The sequence below is a fragment of the Phocoena phocoena genome, chromosome 11 (genome assembly GCF_963924675.1).
Source record: "Phocoena phocoena chromosome 11, mPhoPho1.1, whole genome shotgun sequence".
Classification (NCBI taxonomy): Eukaryota; Metazoa; Chordata; class Mammalia; order Artiodactyla; family Phocoenidae; genus Phocoena; species Phocoena phocoena.
The window spans coordinates 63,407,817-63,425,937 of NC_089229.1; the positions used below are offsets into that span (position 1 = coordinate 63,407,817).

The 18,121-nt window shown below is 48.5% G+C and overlaps 1 protein-coding gene across 1 annotated transcript; it reads left to right on the forward strand.

The window, feature by feature from the left end:
- Positions 1–606: 606 nt before the first annotated feature.
- On the forward strand, positions 607–18,086 carry FAM186B (family with sequence similarity 186 member B). The gene is given in 9 exon segments (XM_065888175.1): positions 607–702; positions 1,516–1,741; positions 6,185–6,367; positions 8,503–9,534; positions 9,537–10,149; positions 10,633–10,822; positions 14,026–14,204; positions 14,914–15,099; positions 17,942–18,086. Coding segments are annotated over 9 exon segments (2,850 nt in total).
- The last annotated feature ends 35 nt before the right edge of the window (positions 18,087–18,121 follow it).

Below are 18,121 nucleotides of genomic sequence, written 5' to 3' on the forward strand. Positions count from 1 at the left end.
GATCTTCCCAGACCAGGGCTCGAACCCGTGTCCCCTGCATTGGCAGGCAGGTTCTCAACCACTGCGCCACCAGCGAAGCCCAGTGATGTCCATTTTAATCATTTGTTTTAAAAAGGCCTCTGGCACTGATAATTACCTTCAGTGACAGTGTTGGTTAAGCCCTGACCCCTGGTGCAAATTGAAATATATTCCCATTAGTTATTGATGGGCTGTAATTTTTTTTTAATTAAAAGTTCTTTGGGAAAAGAACTTTTTCTAATTGCTGTTTCCTACTTTTAGCCGTTAATATTTAGTTTGGGAGCATGACATTTAATGATTTTTAAAAAGCAACAGGTCAAGTTAATATATATTAGGTGATGGATTAAAAAGCTAGATAATCAAGCAGATAGATGACAGGGAGTCATTCTTCCAATCAACCTGATGATGTCACTGGAGAAAAGAAGGTCAGTTGGAACGTGATGTCTGGCAGTTACAGGGAGCTGTGGCTAGGAAGAGGGTACTCAGAAGCTGCCCTGGAGTCCTTAACCCCCAAGCAGCCAACATCGTGTGTCCAGGCCCCTGTACCAGAGACACCGGACATCTTTGTGACTGACAGAGTGATCCCAAATGGAGAAAGACGAACCCCCACTGTTGGTGACCCCTGTGTCGGTGAAAGCCATCATCTCAAGAATTGAGGCTGCCCAACTAACTCGGGCTCAGGAGGTAACCCCTTGAGATGAGGGTGTCACCCTTCTGTTGGGGTCTGATGTGGAGGCTAGGGACTGAGCCCAGATTTGGGTAAGATTCCAGCTCTGGGCCCTCAGGGGTCCTGGGATCCTCAGCAAGCTGGGTTTGTGGACAGTTTAGTGGAGGGTGAGCTGGAATCAAACTGTCCCCGAGGCAGGGATGGGCCCAGGAAGCAGACAGCCCACAGGGAAGCCCTAGGTTGGCCCTGAGACACATCGTGGTGGGTCCTACCAGGGCAGGAGGAGGAGCCCAGAGTTCCTGATTGGGGTCTGTTCTTGGCAACCTGTCAGAGTGCCCCAAGCTGAGCCCTAGAAACTCACAGGGAAATGGCCAAAGATTCAAATCACCCTGCACGTGAGCCTCTGGTGCATTTTTTTAACGGGGGCCTCTGATCCTGAGGGTTTCTTGGGGCCTCATTTTTCTAGTTTGTGGCCTCTGGATCCTTGTGAGGGGAGATGTCCAGAAGTCCCCAGCAAATTCTGAAGAAATGTTTGCTGTGGATTTTTAGTATTCTCTCCCCGAGCTGGTCTTAATAATCAAAATGACAGTGTCATTTTGACTTATTAAGACCAGCTCGGGGAGAGAATACTAAAATCAGAGCAACATTTCTTCAGACTCTTGCTGGGGACTTCTGGACATCACCCCTCACACAGGTATCCAGAGGCTTACAAATAGAAAACTGAGGCCCCAAGAAATTAACTGACTTGTCTAAGATCACACTACTAGGACATGGCATCTGGCACCAGAGTTCACACCCCAAAACACTACAGTCTGCTGCCCCCCATATAGGATATTTCTTCCCAGCTCTCAGACATCTTGGACAATGTCAGCTGTGTCATCAGCCGCTTCCAGGAAGAATTAGGATATGATTTCAAAAAAAAGGCAAAATCTCACCAGACAGAGCAAAAGGGCAAGAACAGATTCATCTTGCTGGAGAAAATTACCTCATTCTCCAATGATGCTAAGACTAAAGAAAAGCACTTGTATGAAATTCTCCACTGGCTAGGCGACTGGGGTGAGTTTGCAGGCTGGGTGCAGTCCTGAGGGCGGGTGCCTTCCCCCCCAAGATGCTGGTCCCAGCTCACTCAGCCTCCTCCTTTCCCCTACCCTAGGTCAGCATTTGCTGGGAGGGGAGTGCAGGGTGGTGGGTGCAGAGGGCGCAAAAGACACATCGCAGCGCCTCTCCAGTGAAACATTGTCCCACTCATGTCGTAGCATATCACCTCTATTCCCTAGAAAGGCAAACATGTCATTGTCCAAAACATAATAGATTGTGATATTAGGTGCATATGTGATGAAGCCTAAGTCCTGGGTTCATTATTACATCTCATTTTTTAGTAAGATAGAACCTAAGTGCAAACTCACACTAGCTGTTTCAATTTTTATTTTTCCAGCTTTATTGAGATATAACTGACAAACAACATTGTAAATTTAAAGTGTACATGTGATTATTTTATAAACATATATGTATATAGTGAAATGATTATCACAATAACATATCACCTCACATAGTCACCCTTTATTGTGTGTGTGGTGAGAATATTTAATCTACTCTCTTAGCGAATTTCAAATATAGGCATACCTTGGATATTGCAGGTTCAGTTCTAGACCACCACAATAAAGTGGATATCATAATAAAGTGAATCATGTGAATGTTTTGGCTTCCCAGTACCTGTAAAAGTTATGTTTATACTCTACTGTAGTCTATTAAGTGTGCAATAGCATTATGTCTAAGAAAACAATGTACATTAAATATACTTTATCGCTAAAAAGTGCTAACCATCGGGGACTTCCCTGGTGGCGCAGTGGTTAAGAGTCCACCTGCCAACGCAGGGGACACGGGTTCGAGCCCTGGTCTGGGAAGATCCCATCATGCCGCGGAGCAACTAGGCCCGTGAGCCACAATTACTGAGCCTGCGCGTCTGGAGCCTGTGCTCTGCAACGAGAGGCCGTGATAGTGAAAGGCCCGCGCACCGCGATGAAGAGTGGCCCCCGCTTGCCGCAACTAAAGAAAGCCCTTGCACAGAAACAAAGACCCAACACAGCCATAAATAAATAAATAAGTAAATAAATTAAAAAATTTTTTAAAAAGTGCTAACCATCATCTGACAATGCAGGGTTTGCACAAACTTTCAATTTTTAAAAAATGCAGTATTTGCAAACAACAGTAAAGCAAAGTGCAATAAAATGCGGTATGCCTGTATACAATACAGTGTTATTAACTGTAGTCACCATGCTGTACATTAGATCTCCAGAACTTATTCATCTTATAATTGAAAGTTTGTACCCTTTGACCAACGTCTCCCCATTTCTCTCACCTCCCAGCCTCTGATAACCACCAATTTACTCTCTGTTTCTGTGAGTTCAACTTTTTTTAGATTCCACATATAAGTGAGATCATACGGTATTTGTCTTTCTTTCTCTGTCTGACTTATTTCACTTAGTGTAATACCCTCAGGGTCCATTCATGTTGTTGCAAATGGCAGGATTTCCTTCTGTGTTATGACTTAATAATATAGATCTTCCTTAGCTTATGATGGGGTTATGTCCCAATAACCCTATCATAAGTTGAAAATACCATAAATTGAAAATGCGTTTAATACACCTAACCTACCAAACATCACAGCTTAGCCTAGCCTACCTTAAATGTGTTCGGAACACTTGCATTAGCCTACAGTTGGGCAAGATCATCTAACACAAAGCCTATTTTATAATAAAGTGTTTAATATCTCATGTAATTTATTGAAGACTATACTGAAAGTGAAAAACAGAATGACTGTATGCATACAGATGGTTGTAAGTGTATCCGTTGTTTACCCCTGTGATTTTGTGGCCACTTAGAGCTGTAGCTTGCTGTTACTGCCTAGCATCATGAGAGAGTATTGTACCATATTTCACTAGCGTGGGAAAATATCAAAATTCAAAGCATGACTTCTACTGAATGTGTATCACTTTCGCCTCGTTGTAAAGGCAATAAATCATAAGTTGAACCATCATAAGTTGGGGACTATCTGTATTTCATTATATATACTACATTTTCTCTATCCATTCATCCACTGACTGACACTTAGGTTTTTTCCATGTCTTGACTGTTGTAAATTATGCTTCAGTGAACATGGGCATGCAGAAATCTCTTGGAGACAGTGATTTTGTTTCCTATGGATATATACCCAGAAGTGGGATTGCTGGACTATATGGTAATTCTATTTTTAATTTTTTTAGGAACCTCCATACTGGTTTCCAAAATGGTTATACCAATTTACATTCCCACCAACAGTGCACAAGGGTCCCCTTTTCTTCAGGTCCTCACCATTGCTTGTTATCTCGTCTTTTATACATAATAGCCATCCTAACAGGTCTGAGGTACTATCTCGTTGTGGCTTTGATTTGCATTTCCGTGATAATTAGTGATGTTGAACACCTTTTCATATACCTGTTGGCCATTTGTATATCTTCTTTAGAAAAATGTCTATTCATATCCTTTGCTCATCTTTTAATCAGATTATTTGTTTTTTTGCTATTAAGTTATGTGAGTTCCTTATAGATTTTGGATATTAACTCCTTATTAAATACATGGTTTGCATGTATTTTCTCCCGTTCTGTAGGTTGAGGCTTTTCACTTTGATAATCATTTCTTTTACTGTGCAGAAACTTTTAAATTTGATGTAGTTCCACTTATTTATTTTTGCTTTTGTTGCCTTTGCTTTTGATGTCATACCCAAAAAAAAATCATTGCCAAGACCAATATCAAGAAGCTTTTCCTCTATGTTTTCTTTTAGGCTTGTATTTAAGTTTTTAATTAATTTAGAGTTAATTTTTGTGAGTGGTATAAGATAGGAGTCCAATTTCGTTTTTTTTTTTTTTTTTTTTGCAGTACGCAGGCCTCTCAGTCGTGGCCTCTCCAGTTGCGGAGCACAGGCTCCGGACACGCAGGCTCAGCGGCCATGGCTCACGGGCCTAGCCGCTCTGCAGCATGTGGGATCTTCCCGGACCGGGGCACGAACCCGTGTCCCCTGCATCAGCAGGCGGACTCTCAACCACTGTGCCACCAGGGAAGCCCCAATTTCATTTTTTTGCATGTAAATGTACACGTTTACCAGCACCACTTATTGAAGAGATTATCCTTTCCCCATTGAGTGTTCTTGGCTCCCTTGTCAAATATTAGCTGACCGTATATGCATGGGTTTATTTCTGAGCTCTTGATTCTGGCCCATTTATCTATGTGTCTGTTTATATGCCCATGCCATAGTGTTTTGTTTACTATAGCTTTGTAATATAGCTTAAAATCAGGTAGTGTGATGCCTCCAGCCTTGTTTTTCTTTCTCAAGAATGCTTTGGCTATTTGGGGTCTTTTGTGGTTCCGTATGAATTTCAGGATTGTTCTTCCTAGTTCTGTGGAAAATGCCATTGAGATTTTGATAGGGATTGCAATGAATCTATGGATGACTTTGGGTAGTATAGACATTTTAACAATATTAATTCTTCTGATCCATGAACATGGGTTATCTTTCCATTTACACGTGTCTTCTTTAATTTCTTTCATTCATGTCTTATGGTTTTCACTGTAGAGATCCTTCACCTCCTTTGTTAAATGTATTCCTAAGTATTTTATTGTTTTGATGCTATTGTAAATGGGATTGTTTTCTTTATTTCTTTTTTGGATAGTTAATTGTTAGTGTGTAGAAATGCAACTGACTTTTATATGTTGATTTTGGATCCTGTAAGTTTATTGAATTTGTTTATTAGTTCTAATTGTTTTTTGTGAAGCACACTAGCTATTTTATAGAGGGACTCAAGGGTGATATTCAAAGTACTGAATGGATACTGAGCCAAACAGCACTGATGCCAGCTGTAAGCAACTGGTATAGCCATTTGGGTGTGGACCAGCTGCATGCAGCCCTGGAGCCAGATGCTACCCCTGTTAAGATCAGAGTTATCCGATCAGGAGACCTCAGTCTGGTGTGAGGTATGGTGGATGCTGCAGTGTTGGAGGAAGGTGGTATACGGATATGCCCTACCCCTACTCACATTGTCCTGCCCCTGAGGAGCTCTCGGTTCAGTGGTCCTTCAGCTGCCCCCAAGAACTAAGCAGGGCTGTTGACTGCAGTTAATTCATTTAATTGTCCAGATATTGGACTAGGCAGTGAGGATAGAGCAATAACAAGATAGGCACATTGCTGGCCTTGTAGTACAACAGTGCTGTTTTATGTCTATGCATATTTTCTACATGGCAGGTCTCATGTTAATCATTTCACTAGTATTATCTCATTTAATCCATACCCAACCCTTTTTTGGCAAGGATACTAAGGCTAGGGAAATAAGTGACTTGCTCAAGCTAATAAGAGGTTAAACCAATCCAACCTCAAAGCCGGCTGGTGTAACCCCTATCCTATAGGGCTATTTGGGGCTCCCTAGAGGACAGACTATTCTCAGCCTGCATCTCCCACTCTCTCTCCAGGTGACAGTCTGACCTATGAGATCAGGAACAGGAAGAGTGAGGAGGAAGAGGAAGCCCTGGATGAATGGATCGAGGTGATGGAGAAGGGGTTACCTCTCTCCCTCATCGCCACCAAAGGAGGCATCGAGTCTCTCATTTCCCTCTGCTCCACTCTCATTGAAGGACAAAGGAAAGGGGCACAAAGTAGGTTCCAGGAGCACCTGGCAGGGGAGCTGGGTGGGGCAGATGCCATCTCAAGGAAAGAAGTCACACACCAGGGTCTATGGGAGTCTTTCTAATTCTCCTCCATAACAAAAGCTTTAGCTGAGATGGATGGTCAGTGGTAAGAGTTTGGGGTGGTGGACCCAAGCTGAGAAGTGAGCAGTTCTGGGCTGTCCCTCAGGGCTAAAGGAAGGTGTGATGTGGAGACAGGTCTTCGTTGGTGGTCCCTGGAGCTGCGGCCTCGTGCAGGTTCTGGGGAACAAGGCTGGAAGGTCAGAAAGGGTGGAGTTTATAGCTAGAGCTAGAGGAACGTCCTTTCCTTAAACCAAACCCAGATGCAGAGCCAAGCAATCTGGTGAGACTCAGCTGGAGGCCCTTCTAGAACCTTCTCGATTGTGGCTACTCCAGAAGTAGCCAGTCAGCAACATGGCTCAACCTTGAAATATCACTGCTCTCAGCACTAGAATGGGCCCGGATTATCTAACTGCCACATTTTGTAGATGAGAACATTGAAGCTCAGAGGAGAGAAGGATCCACAAGGAAAGCCTGTGGCAAACCTAGGCCCCACGCATAGGTTTTCTGGCTTCTTAATCTTACTCGAGAGCATGGGCTTCGGAGTCAGACAAACCTGAGTTTGAATCCCAATTTCTAGCTGTGTGACTTTGGGCAAGTTACTTCCTCTCTCTGAACCTCACTTTCCTCATATGCAAAGTGAGGAGAGCATTGTCTACCTTACAGGGTTGCACGTGGTGTGAGGCATCTGGCACTGTGCTCAGAACACACACTCAGGGCTTAATAAACAAGAGCTGACATTATCATTTTACCATTGATTTTCATGGCCAGGTTCCTTACCAGTTAAGCAAGGTCGATAGCTGGGGGAGGGAGGAAGCAAGGAAAGGTGGAGGAGAAGGAGACAATGTCTCCTACTATCTTTGTCATATTATGTCTTGAAATATAGTTATTTGTTTACTTGATTTATTTCCTTGCTAGGTTATAAATTTCTGGAGGGCAAAGGCTGTGTCTTATTCATTTTTTTAGGGATTAGTTATTGAGCACTTTCTAGGTACCTGGTACAGTGTTTGGTACTAAACATGCATAATCTACTTACGTCCCATGAAGTAAATGCTATGATTATCCCCATTTTTCAGAAACAGAGGTGCTGAGAAGTTAGGAAACTTGCCTAAGGCAAGTGGTAGGGATGGGATTCAAGTCCGAGTTATCTGACTCTAGAATCCATGCTCTGAACCGTTAGAGCATATGGCCTGTCTGACAGTATTAGCTAAATGCTGGCTTGATTTCAGTGTCATTTAATTTCCATATTTCCTTTGGCCCCTCATCCAAAGTTAGCCAGTGTTTTGTCTGCCAGTGATGTTCACTGAATGAGAAATGAATTGATGCTCCAAGATAATCACTCCAGCAGCTCTATACATAGTAGATCCAAGGGGATACAACTATGACCGTGGACCATCCCTGAGGAGCTGAAGTCTGCATATGAATGGGTTTGAACACAAAGTGCACAATCGGTGTTTATGTACATTTTCCTGCTTTCATCAAAGTATCAAAGGAATTCATGACCCCCAAAATGGAGAAAGACATTAGTCATTATAAAAGAATGTAAACCATTGCAGGACCACATGATAAATTCTCTACAAACACAGTCCAGTGGTAACAGGAAAGGGAAATACAACTTCCCAGGTGATCTAGAGTCTAAGTGCCAGGTGGGCTTCCAGAATTTAGATAGTTGGCAATAGGTAGCCAAACAGAGGTATTGAGACTGGGAAGTAGCATGATTAGAAAAATCACTCTACTCCAGGGAAATATGGAGGATCAGGGGTGTGTTGAATTGGGTTGAACTGGATCGAATAGGTCCAGACCCCTCTGGGTCCTGCAGGTGCTGTGGAGCTGACAGACCCTGACAGGTAAGCTCTGAGCAAGCTCTGAGCCCAGCAGAGATCTCTCCTTACAATATCTCCCCTGGCCTCATATAATGCCCCAACTCCTTATTGCCAAAGCCCTAAGAAGGTTGGATGGGAATTTGGCCAAGCAGGGTGTGGAGAATCAGTATAATCCTTGGATCCATGGGAGTTTATTGCCTTTGTCCTCTCCACCTCTCCTAGTATCCAAACACACCTTCTGGCAGGGCTGGCGGGAACAAAGCCCACAAAAAGTGATATCCTGCTCTCAGCCACTGAGCCCAGAGCAGATGCTCCAGGACAAGCACACTACCTGCATAAGGGTCTCCGAGGTGAAGTCCATGCTGCAGGAACCCCTGGACTCCACGATGTTCAACCAGGGGGAGGTTCGGGCCATCAGGTACATGTCTGCTGTGGTTGAGAACCTCAACAAGGCCTTGATGCTCCAGCACAAGAACAGAAGTCTGGAGGCCAAATACAGGCAGCTGAAAATAGAGATGACCAAAGAACTCAGCAGCCAGAGGCTGTACTTCCAGAAGTCCCTCCAAGTCCTCAAGAGTAAGAGAGATGCCCTACTAAAGCAGGTAGAAATTCTAGGGGGAAAGTACCATGACCTTCTCCTGAGGAAGCATGCCTTAGAGTTCCAGCTGAACAAGGCTCAGTCTGCTAGAGGTCAAGCAGAATACTCAGTCAAGATCTTGGTTGACTCCCCAGCCCCTGCCAAGAAAGAGGCCCTCCGAAAGAAAGAAGCAGTCATAGAGGAAACCCAACAGGAACCCAAGAAGGAGGAGCAGTTTTCACCACTCTCCCCAAGTCGCCTGGCCATGACCTGGGATAGTAGTGCTAGGCCTTCCACATGTCAACCACTTTCCACCATGACTGTGCATTCAAGGATTGCAGATGTGTACAGCAGCAAGGACACTGAAAATCTTCAGCCTGTGTTGCCATCCTCCATGGATCACAAGTTTCCTAAGAAATGGGAAAGACCATCAGCAGAAAGCCCAGGCCACAAAGTCAAAGACCAGAAGGACTTCTTCCAGGAAGTGACCCAGGAGAAGGAAGGACTCCAGATGAAGTCCCATTTTCAGAAGCAGCTGTCCCCAGAGAGCTCTAGTAAGGTGGCCTTGGAGAGCAAGGCAGAGCACTGGGAAGAGGAACTCAGCTGGGAGAGGCGAAGGCAGCAGTGGCTGGAGGAGGAGATGTGGCTGCAGTGGCAAGAGAAGTGGGCCCTGCTGGAGTGGGACACCGGGAGAAGCAGCGGCAGTGGGAGCAGGGGGAAGCAGCAAGGGGGTGGCAGTGGAGATTGGCCCAGGAGCAAGGGGGCCCATGGAGGGGGCCGGAGCGGACAGGAGGGGACGTGGAGAGAATGGGCTTCGTGCCCTCCAGTCGATGGAGGGACTTGGAGGAGGCATCACTGGCACCTCCCCCAAGCCAAGCCCAATCTGCTCACCAACACAGGAGGCCACACTTGCCCAGGTCCCCTAAGACCCAGCAGCCTGCCCCCAGAAACCAGAGGACCATGAGTTCAGCCGAGTTTACTCAGAAACCACGGGCCCGCTGTGTTCCCACGAAGCCCAAGAAGACGGCCTCCCTTCCTGTCACAGGGACATCCCTCCGAAAAGTGGCCCTGCACACATCCCCAGTAACTCTGAAGGGGAAGGTATACCACGTGGACGTGGAGGCCCAGAGGAAGAACCTGCAGCTCCTGACTGAGGAGGATCAGCTGGGGCTGCCCCACTACCTGCGCAACAAGGTGCGGGAGCTCACCACCACAGCCGTGGAGCTGAACGCGCTCAAGCTGTGGTGCCTGTGCCAAAAGTACATCCTCTACAGACATTTCCAGAGCCTCCGGTAGGTCCTCCCTGGCACCCACCGGCACCCACCCACACCGCTGCAGTATATGGGCAGAGCCAGAACCCAGTGAGAAAGGAGGAGCATGGGCAAGTGGGATGGGGAGAATCACCCCAGGCCTGGACAAGGTCCCCCTGAGGAAGGGCAGCTGTGAAGGACACCTGACCTCGGAGCCTTGGGCAGCCCTGAAGGTGTGGGAGGTCAAGCACTTACACACTGCTGTCCCTCTAGTGAGCTTTCCTGCAAGCCTTTCTTCCTGTCTTCCTACTGCCCTGTCCGTAACCCGCCTAACACGCTCCCCCATTTGCCTTACTTTTATTCCTGTTTCCAGCCCAGCCCGAGCCTCCTCACCTGACACCACCTCCTGTTCTCTGTTCCCTGTTTTCCCCAGCTCTCACAGACACACAGTCATCTCTGGTTAACAGAGAGCTGGGGGCAGGAGGAGTCTCCTTCACCCACTAAATCACTTCCCTCTCTTCCCAGACAAGAAGTGATCAACCACGTACAAGTTGTGCGAGAAGCTGGGGCTGCCTACAAGGCCCAGAACCTCTACCTCTTCCTGGAAGACGTCGGCCTGCAGAACCTCCAGCTGCAGGCCTGGACAGACAAGCAGAGGGACCTGGAGGAGAAGCGCCGAGAGTGCCTGAGCAGCGTGGTGACCATGTTCCCCACGGTGGGCCTCCCACCTGGCGACCTTCTCAGGGGTCAGCACAGCCAGCAGGGATGGGGCCAGGGTGGAGCCATGGGGCTGTGGGGTGTACCTGGGCGTGGGGGAGCAGTTGGGAAGTAAGAGAGCAGATTAAAGCCTCTGAACCAGGAAGAGGGGAAGGCAGGAGACAGCCTGAGTGTAAGGAAGGCCAGTTTTCCAATCTCCATATATGGGGAGAGCAAGAGAGGGAGGGACCCTCAAAAGGAGCTAGACAAGAAAGCTTCTTCTGGAGGGGAGGTAGTTGGAGCCTGCAGTCCCGACTCTGTGCTCAGATTCTCCCTCCCCTGTGGGTCTCCCTGTCCTGCTCTTGTCTGATCTGCTTGCTCTTCAGGCTTGGTCACAGCTGTCTTCTTCACCCTCGTGCTGGCGACTCCCTTTGCTTCTCTCTGGGGACAGCTCCCCTGCTTTCTCTCTTTTTTTTTTTTTTTTTGTGGTACGCGGGCCTCTCACTGTTGTGGCCTCTCCCACTGCGGAGCACAGGCTCCGGACGCACAGGCTCAGCGGCCATGGCTCACGGGCCCAGCCGCTCCGCGGCATGTGGGATCTTCCCGGACTGGGGCACGAACCTGTGTCCCCTGCATCGGCAGGCGGACTCCCAACCACTGCACCACCAGGGAAGCCCTTTTTTTTTTAATGTGCTTTGTTTTTGTTGTTACGAGGTAGAACTTTTTTTTTTTTTTTTTTTGGCTGCATTGGGTCTTCGTTACTGTGCACTCAGGCTTTCTCTAGTTGCAGCGAGCGGGAGCTGCTCTTCGTTGCAGTGCACGAGCTTCTCATTGCGGTGGCTTCTCGTTGTGGAGCATGGGCTCTAGGTGCGTGGGCTTCAGTAGTTGTAGCTCGTGGGCTCTAGAGTGCAGGCTCAGTAGTTGTGCACGGGCTTAGCTGCTCTGCAGCATGTGGGATCTTCTGGGACCAGGGCTCAAACCTGTGTCCCCTGCATTGGCAGGCAGATTCTTAACCACTGCGCCACCAGGGAAGCCCCTCCCCTGCTTTCTAGATGCCAGGTCTCCCTCGTTTTAGTGGAGTACCTCCTCTGGTCACTTCCTGACAAAGGGTTCCTGGCATGTAAAATCATTGAGACCCTGGTTGTCTGAAAATGTCTTTACTTAATATCTACCCTTAACTCTTTTCTTTTAAATTTTTTTAAATTTTTGGCTGTGTTGGGTCTTCTTTGCTGCATGCGGGCTTTCTCTAGTCACGGTGAGCAGGGGCTACTTTTCGTTGTGGTGTGCAGGCTTCTCATTGCGGTGGCTTCTCTTGTTGCCGAGCATGGGCTCTAGGTGCGTGGTCTTCGGTAGTTGCAGCACATGAGCTAAGTAGTTGCGGTGCATGGGCTGTAGGGTGCACAGGCTTCAGTAGTTGTGGCTCGTGGGTTCCAGAGTGCAGGCTCAGCAGTTGTGGTACATGGGCTTAGTTGCTCTGTGGCATGTGGGATCTCAGTAATTGTGGCATTCAGTTCCTAGAGCATGCGGGCTTCAGTAGTTACGACACATGAGCTCAGTAGTTGCAGTGCTTAGGCTGTAGGGCGCACAGGCTTCAGTAGTTGTGGCACGGGCCCAGTAGTTGTGGCTCGTGGGCTCCAGAGCACAGGCTCAGTAGTTGTGGTGCACAGGCTTAGTTGCTCTGCAGCATGTGGGATCTTCCTGGACCAGGGATTGAACCCATGTCCCCTGCATTGGCAGGCAGATTCTTTGATGTGGACCATTTTTAAAGTCTTTATTAAATTTGTTAAAATATTGCTTCTGTTCTGTGTTTTGGTTTTTTTGGCCGCAAGGCATGTGGGATCTTAGCTCCCCGACCAGGGATCAAACATGCATCCCCTGCATTAGAAGGTGAAGTCTTAACCACTGGGTCACCAGGGAAGTCCCCAGCAGCCAGATTCTTAACCATTGCACCACCAGGGAAGTCCCTACCCTTAGATCCTTTTATTTTTATTATTTTTTTTCTTTTTGGCTGCATTGGGTCTTCGTTGCTGCATGCGGTCTTTCTCTAGTTGTGGCGAGCGGGGTCTACTTTTCATTGCAGTGGCTTCTCTTGTTATGGAGCATTGGCTGTAGGCATGTGGACTTCAGTAGTTGTGGTGCATTGGCTTAGTTGCTCCACGGCATGTGGGATCTTCCCAGACCAGGGCTTGAACCTGTGTCTCCTGCATTGGCAGGCGGATTCTTAACCACTGCACTACCAGGGAAGCCCCCCTACCCTTGACTCTTAGTTGACAGTTTGCCTGGATACAGAAGTCTAGGTTAGAATTCATTTTCCCTCACAATTTTGAAGGCACTGCTCATTCATTGCCTTCTAGGTTTTGGTGTTGCTGTTGAGAGTCCAAAGTCATTCGGAGTCTTAATCCATTGGGTTTGACCTATTTTTATTCTCTAAGGTCTGCCTTCAGTTTCCTCTACTCTTTCCCCTGCTACCAGGGTCAGAAAAGCAGCGAGTGCTGACATGGTCCACAGGAGGCTAGCTGATGGCTTGGAGGGATTGCAGAATCCCGCAGCAGTGACTCAGAATCTGCTGAGATCTCCTCTAGGGCTGGGCCAGGAGGTTACCCCACTGAGTCCTGAGCAGCCACGGCCAGAGTCTGGGGGAAGCAGTGTCCTGAGGGATTCAGTGTAAGTGCTGGCATAAGGCAGTTGGAAGAGCCTTGGCCATGGGGATATCTCCCAATTCAGTTTCCTGTCACCTTATATTAGTCCTGATCACCTCCTGTAGGTGTCTTGACTTGCTAAATTGGTTTTGAGGTTGAGAAGGAAAGGGACCATATATATATTAATTCTTTAGATGGCGGTGAGAGTTCCTCCAGCTCCTTCCCCAGGGCCAGGGCAGAGGCTGAATGACAAGACATGGAGAGCATTCCCGACACAACCTGGCCTGGTAACATGACTCTCTCACAGTTCCAGCTGCTCTGGCTTCCTTTAGTTTTTTCCTTGCTGTTTTGCCCATTGTCCAGATTCTCCACAACAAAGGAGAAAACAGGAACTAAACCAGCAAAGAACAATTCAAGGAATTTCTGGGAAATGCAATACCCTGAGGTCCCAGGCATATCTAAATGGAGGCATTCCCTGGGCCTCACCCTTTCTGCTCTGCCCCAAGTCAGGCAATGCCTCCTCTGGCACTAGAGAGAGGATGAATTCCTTTCTCCCTGATGCCTCTCTGCTGGTTCCTCTTAGCTCCAGCAGGAGTGGAACATTAACCTGAACACCCCTGTGGTCACCTCCCCAAAGTCAAGGAAAAGCAAACCTCCCCCATCCTTACTGCGGAACATCCATTCCAGCAGCCCCTCCTGCAAGCGACACCTGGAGCTCTTTATGACCAAGCACCAGCAATGTGTGCCCCTGCGGATGGCCCAGTAGATGCACGGAAGCCAGGGGCAGCTGGCTAGGTGGGTGAGGGAGGCAGGGAGCAGGGGTGACCAGACTCGGGGTGGGGGGGCGGGCTGGCAGCTCAGTGAAGGCACAGACAGGCAAAGCTCACCCCATGAGTTGCAAGGAACCTAGCTTCTCAGCTGCCTGCCCAGCTCTGGCCATTGGCCCAGATGGGGGTATGTGTGTATGTGGTGTGTGGGCTTCACGGCACAACCTGACCAAGTATGTTTCAAACTATGCAACTGAAAGACTCCTGGGACCCACAGCTGAGAACTTACAACCATTTCCACCCTGAGCATTGGTCTGGCACCTGCCACTGGTCCATCCATATAAATCAATCTGATCCTTCCCACCACGTGACCCCTGGGCTCAAAGAGAGACACCACGAGTCTCTGGGCAGCCAAGAAGAGACACATCCACACCCCCCTAGTGTGGCCAGTTCGGGGCTTCAGGCCCAGAGCATGTGCCTGGAGGAACAGGGGCTGTCTCGGCAGCCTCTTCCAGTAGCTCCTCAGCTAGAGGAGACCCAAAGAGGTGAGATTTAGAGTTGGGAAGGGAAGAGATGCGGCAAGGAAGGCAGTGACAACTATTTGAGAAGGGAAGAAAACCCTGCAGAGCTTGTTGCTTCCCAGTCTCTCCCTTTCTGTAAAGACCTCCTCATCTCTTCTTACACTTTCAACCTTCACACCCCAGCCAACAGGGGAACCAGCTGGAGGCCATCTGGAAGACTGATGTGGCCTCCTCCAGTCACCCAGTAGAAAAGAAGACCCCCACCAGCCTGTCCTGGGACCAGCTAGGGGGGTACCCAGATATTCCCCGGCTGTCGGCATTGGATGTGCATTCCTCCTACCACAAAAGCTTGATGTCCCTCAAGGCCTGGTAAGATGCAAGCCTGGACGGTGAATCTGGATTCAGGGAGATCTGCCCACCAAGGGTACACACTTCTGTGTCCAACCGCCCAACAGCTATCTTTCCAAACATTAATAATGACCTCATTTACTGTACCACATCAGACAGAGAGATGCTTACCTGCCTCATTGGCCATGAGCTTGGGTCCCCACGCCAGCACCATTCTAGTTCTCTCAAAGGACTCCACACGGCATCTCAGAAGATCACGACAGAAGTCATTCCTTCCCACTTGCTTCCTGGGCTGCATGTGAATTGCTCAAGAGGTGTTTCTTGCCCTAGGCCTGGGGGTTATTCTCAAGGAGAGCCAGGTGCAGGTATGGAGAGATGAGAGAGACCAAAAATCTCAGGATAAACTGGGCCCGTCTTTGGCATTGTCATTTCCTTATTGCCTTCAAGAACTGCCCCTGGGAAGAGCAGCTGAGGGGAGGCGGGCAGGACTCAGTGGGCCAACAAGGGACTTTTCTGGTTAGGAAGGTTCAACTCTGCCTCTCTTGGCTTGAAGATGTCAATATTGAAGACTCAAGGCTCTTTCGAGGAGCCTTTCTAGATTACTAACCCCAGCTGCCTCTTGTGGCCCTGGCCCTGCCCCAGTTAAAGATCTTTGACAGGGATGGGAATTTCCTGGCAGTCTAGTGGTTAGGACTCGGCGCTTTCACTGCCAGGGCCCAGGTTGGATCCCTGGTTGGGGAACTAAGATCCAGCAAGCAATCAATAATATCTTTGACAGGGAGAGGGCACTGATGCCTGCCAGTGTAGACCTAACCAGAACCAAGGCTGCAAGATGCTGGTGCCACCCTCATCCTCTCGACAGGAACTTAGGGAAGACGGGGTGGCATGGCAACATCAAAGGAGGCTGGTCCTTGGCTGTGATTCCGCTCTGAAGTGGGCCTGAGAGTCCCAGCTGGACATCAACATTATAGCCCACCTAGTACATAGATACCTGGTTTTCAGTTCCTGAAGGGTTTCCGTGTGTGTGTGTGTGTGTGTGTGTGTGTGTGTGTGTGTGTGTTGTTGTTGTTGTTGTTGTTGTTGTTAGTTGATTTGGATACAGCATACAGAACTGAGAATAACCAAAACGACACTGGCAGAATTTAGTCACCCAGAAATCAACTGGGGCCGCACCCTGCTGAGATTTGGCTAAACTTGCCCCTGCCTCTAGCACCCCTATAGTGGTATCTCTCCTCTCTGAGCGCCTTCTCTCCCTCTGCATCCCTGCCAGTGCCTGGGCTCTGCTCGTCATCTGCTTCAACCTGAGGCACCAACCCCGCACACGTGAATATGTGCACATAAATATCAAGTATACACACTCCACTTGACCCCAAGCATTTCACGATCTTCATAACTTTCTGAAAATTTAGCGGGGCGATAGGGAAAGGGCCTCACAGTGAACAGTACCGAAGAGCAGCCTCCTTTCTTCCCCTCTCTCTTTGGTTTAACATGCAAAATTCAAAAACTCTTTCCCGTCTCTCATGCAGAGCTGTTCCACCTACACCCATGCCGCCACTGGGATCTCAGCTTCAGACTTAAGCACTAATCAAAATATTGTTCCCAGCAAAAACAGTTTCTCCTTTCCAGGGGAATTTAGGTGAATACAATTTTCTTCCCCTTTTTCAAACTCTACAGCAGTTTTTTCAGTTTATCACACTACCAGGTATAGAGACCAAGCCCTGATGCTTCTGTCTTCTTTATCCACATGCCAGGTTGGCACCACCTACCTGTGTGTCAAGCTGGTCCTTGAGATTTTAGTGTGGGTGCTGCCTACATTGTCTTGGGATCTTGCTGCTGTGGCATGAGAATCTGCCGCTGCCCAGCCTACTGCTGCCCTAGGGTGGTGGTCGTGCTGCTTTCTTTGTGCATTCTCTGTGCGTGTGCACCTCTGGAGACACACTGCTTCCACTCCCAAAAGTGCACCCTCTCTTTGGCCGCCTGCCCCTGGCCCACCTCAAATATGCAGGCCCACCTGTTGTGTGGATCCAGGTCACTCACCTCTTCACGATCCTGCTGACCTCACCAGCTCCCCTGGCCAAGTTGTCCAGTTCACAGCACCAGCTAGTTTCATAACTAGGGCCAGCCTCGCACCGACTGTCCCATTCTCCTGGTCTGCCTGGCATTGGCAACCTGTCTCATCAAACGCCCGCCGGGGTGTCCTCTCAGCATGTGGGGAAGGGCTATTAATCTTTCCTCTGTGATTTGGGACCGTGTCCTTCAAAAACCAGCAGACGCCCTTCTCCAAGATCTTTTTTTCTGCTTTGTCTTACAGGTGTCTCCCCTGGACTGTCTGTCTGACAGGTAAGATAGCTATGTACACACCGAGCGCTGTCTGCAGTTGGAGAAGTATCTTAACCTCGACTCTAACTGCCCTGCCCTCCCTTGCTCAGAGCCTGTTTCTGCACAAAGTACACGATGGTTCACACGTGTGTGCTGAGATGCAGTGATTATGGATTCACAGACTTCCAACGTGGTGCCGACAGAAGAGAGAGCTTATAACTTGGTTTCTGGGAAGGAACCAAGATGGGGGTGGAGAGGAAGAAACGTGGATGGGTAGGAAGGAGCAGGAACGAGTGAGGGGAGGGAAGAGGGAGTATTCTGTAACGTGAAACGGGAGGAAGATTCACAAGAAAAGAAGCAGAGCCCCTGGGATGTGGCAGAAATGTTGTGGTAAGCAGTCCCACATCTGGGTCAGTCTGGGCCCAGCCCTGGACTGGTCCCCCAGAGACGACCAGGGAAGCTCTCGGGTGGGCTGGGTGGGTACTCACATCTCAGGGCCTTGTTTCATCTGCTTCCCAACCGGTAACTGTATTAACTGTTTCAGTGCCTCAGTGACCCAAAGAAAGGAAGGCCAGGAACACCCAGAGGAGCCAGCTGAGCTTGTTTGTAAAAAGTCAAACGAGTCCTTCCCCGGAACCCTAAAAAGCCAGAAGGATCGAGACAATTGCAGTCCTTGCTCCATGCCTTAACCAGTGATTCTCAAAGTTGTTCCAAATGCAGATTC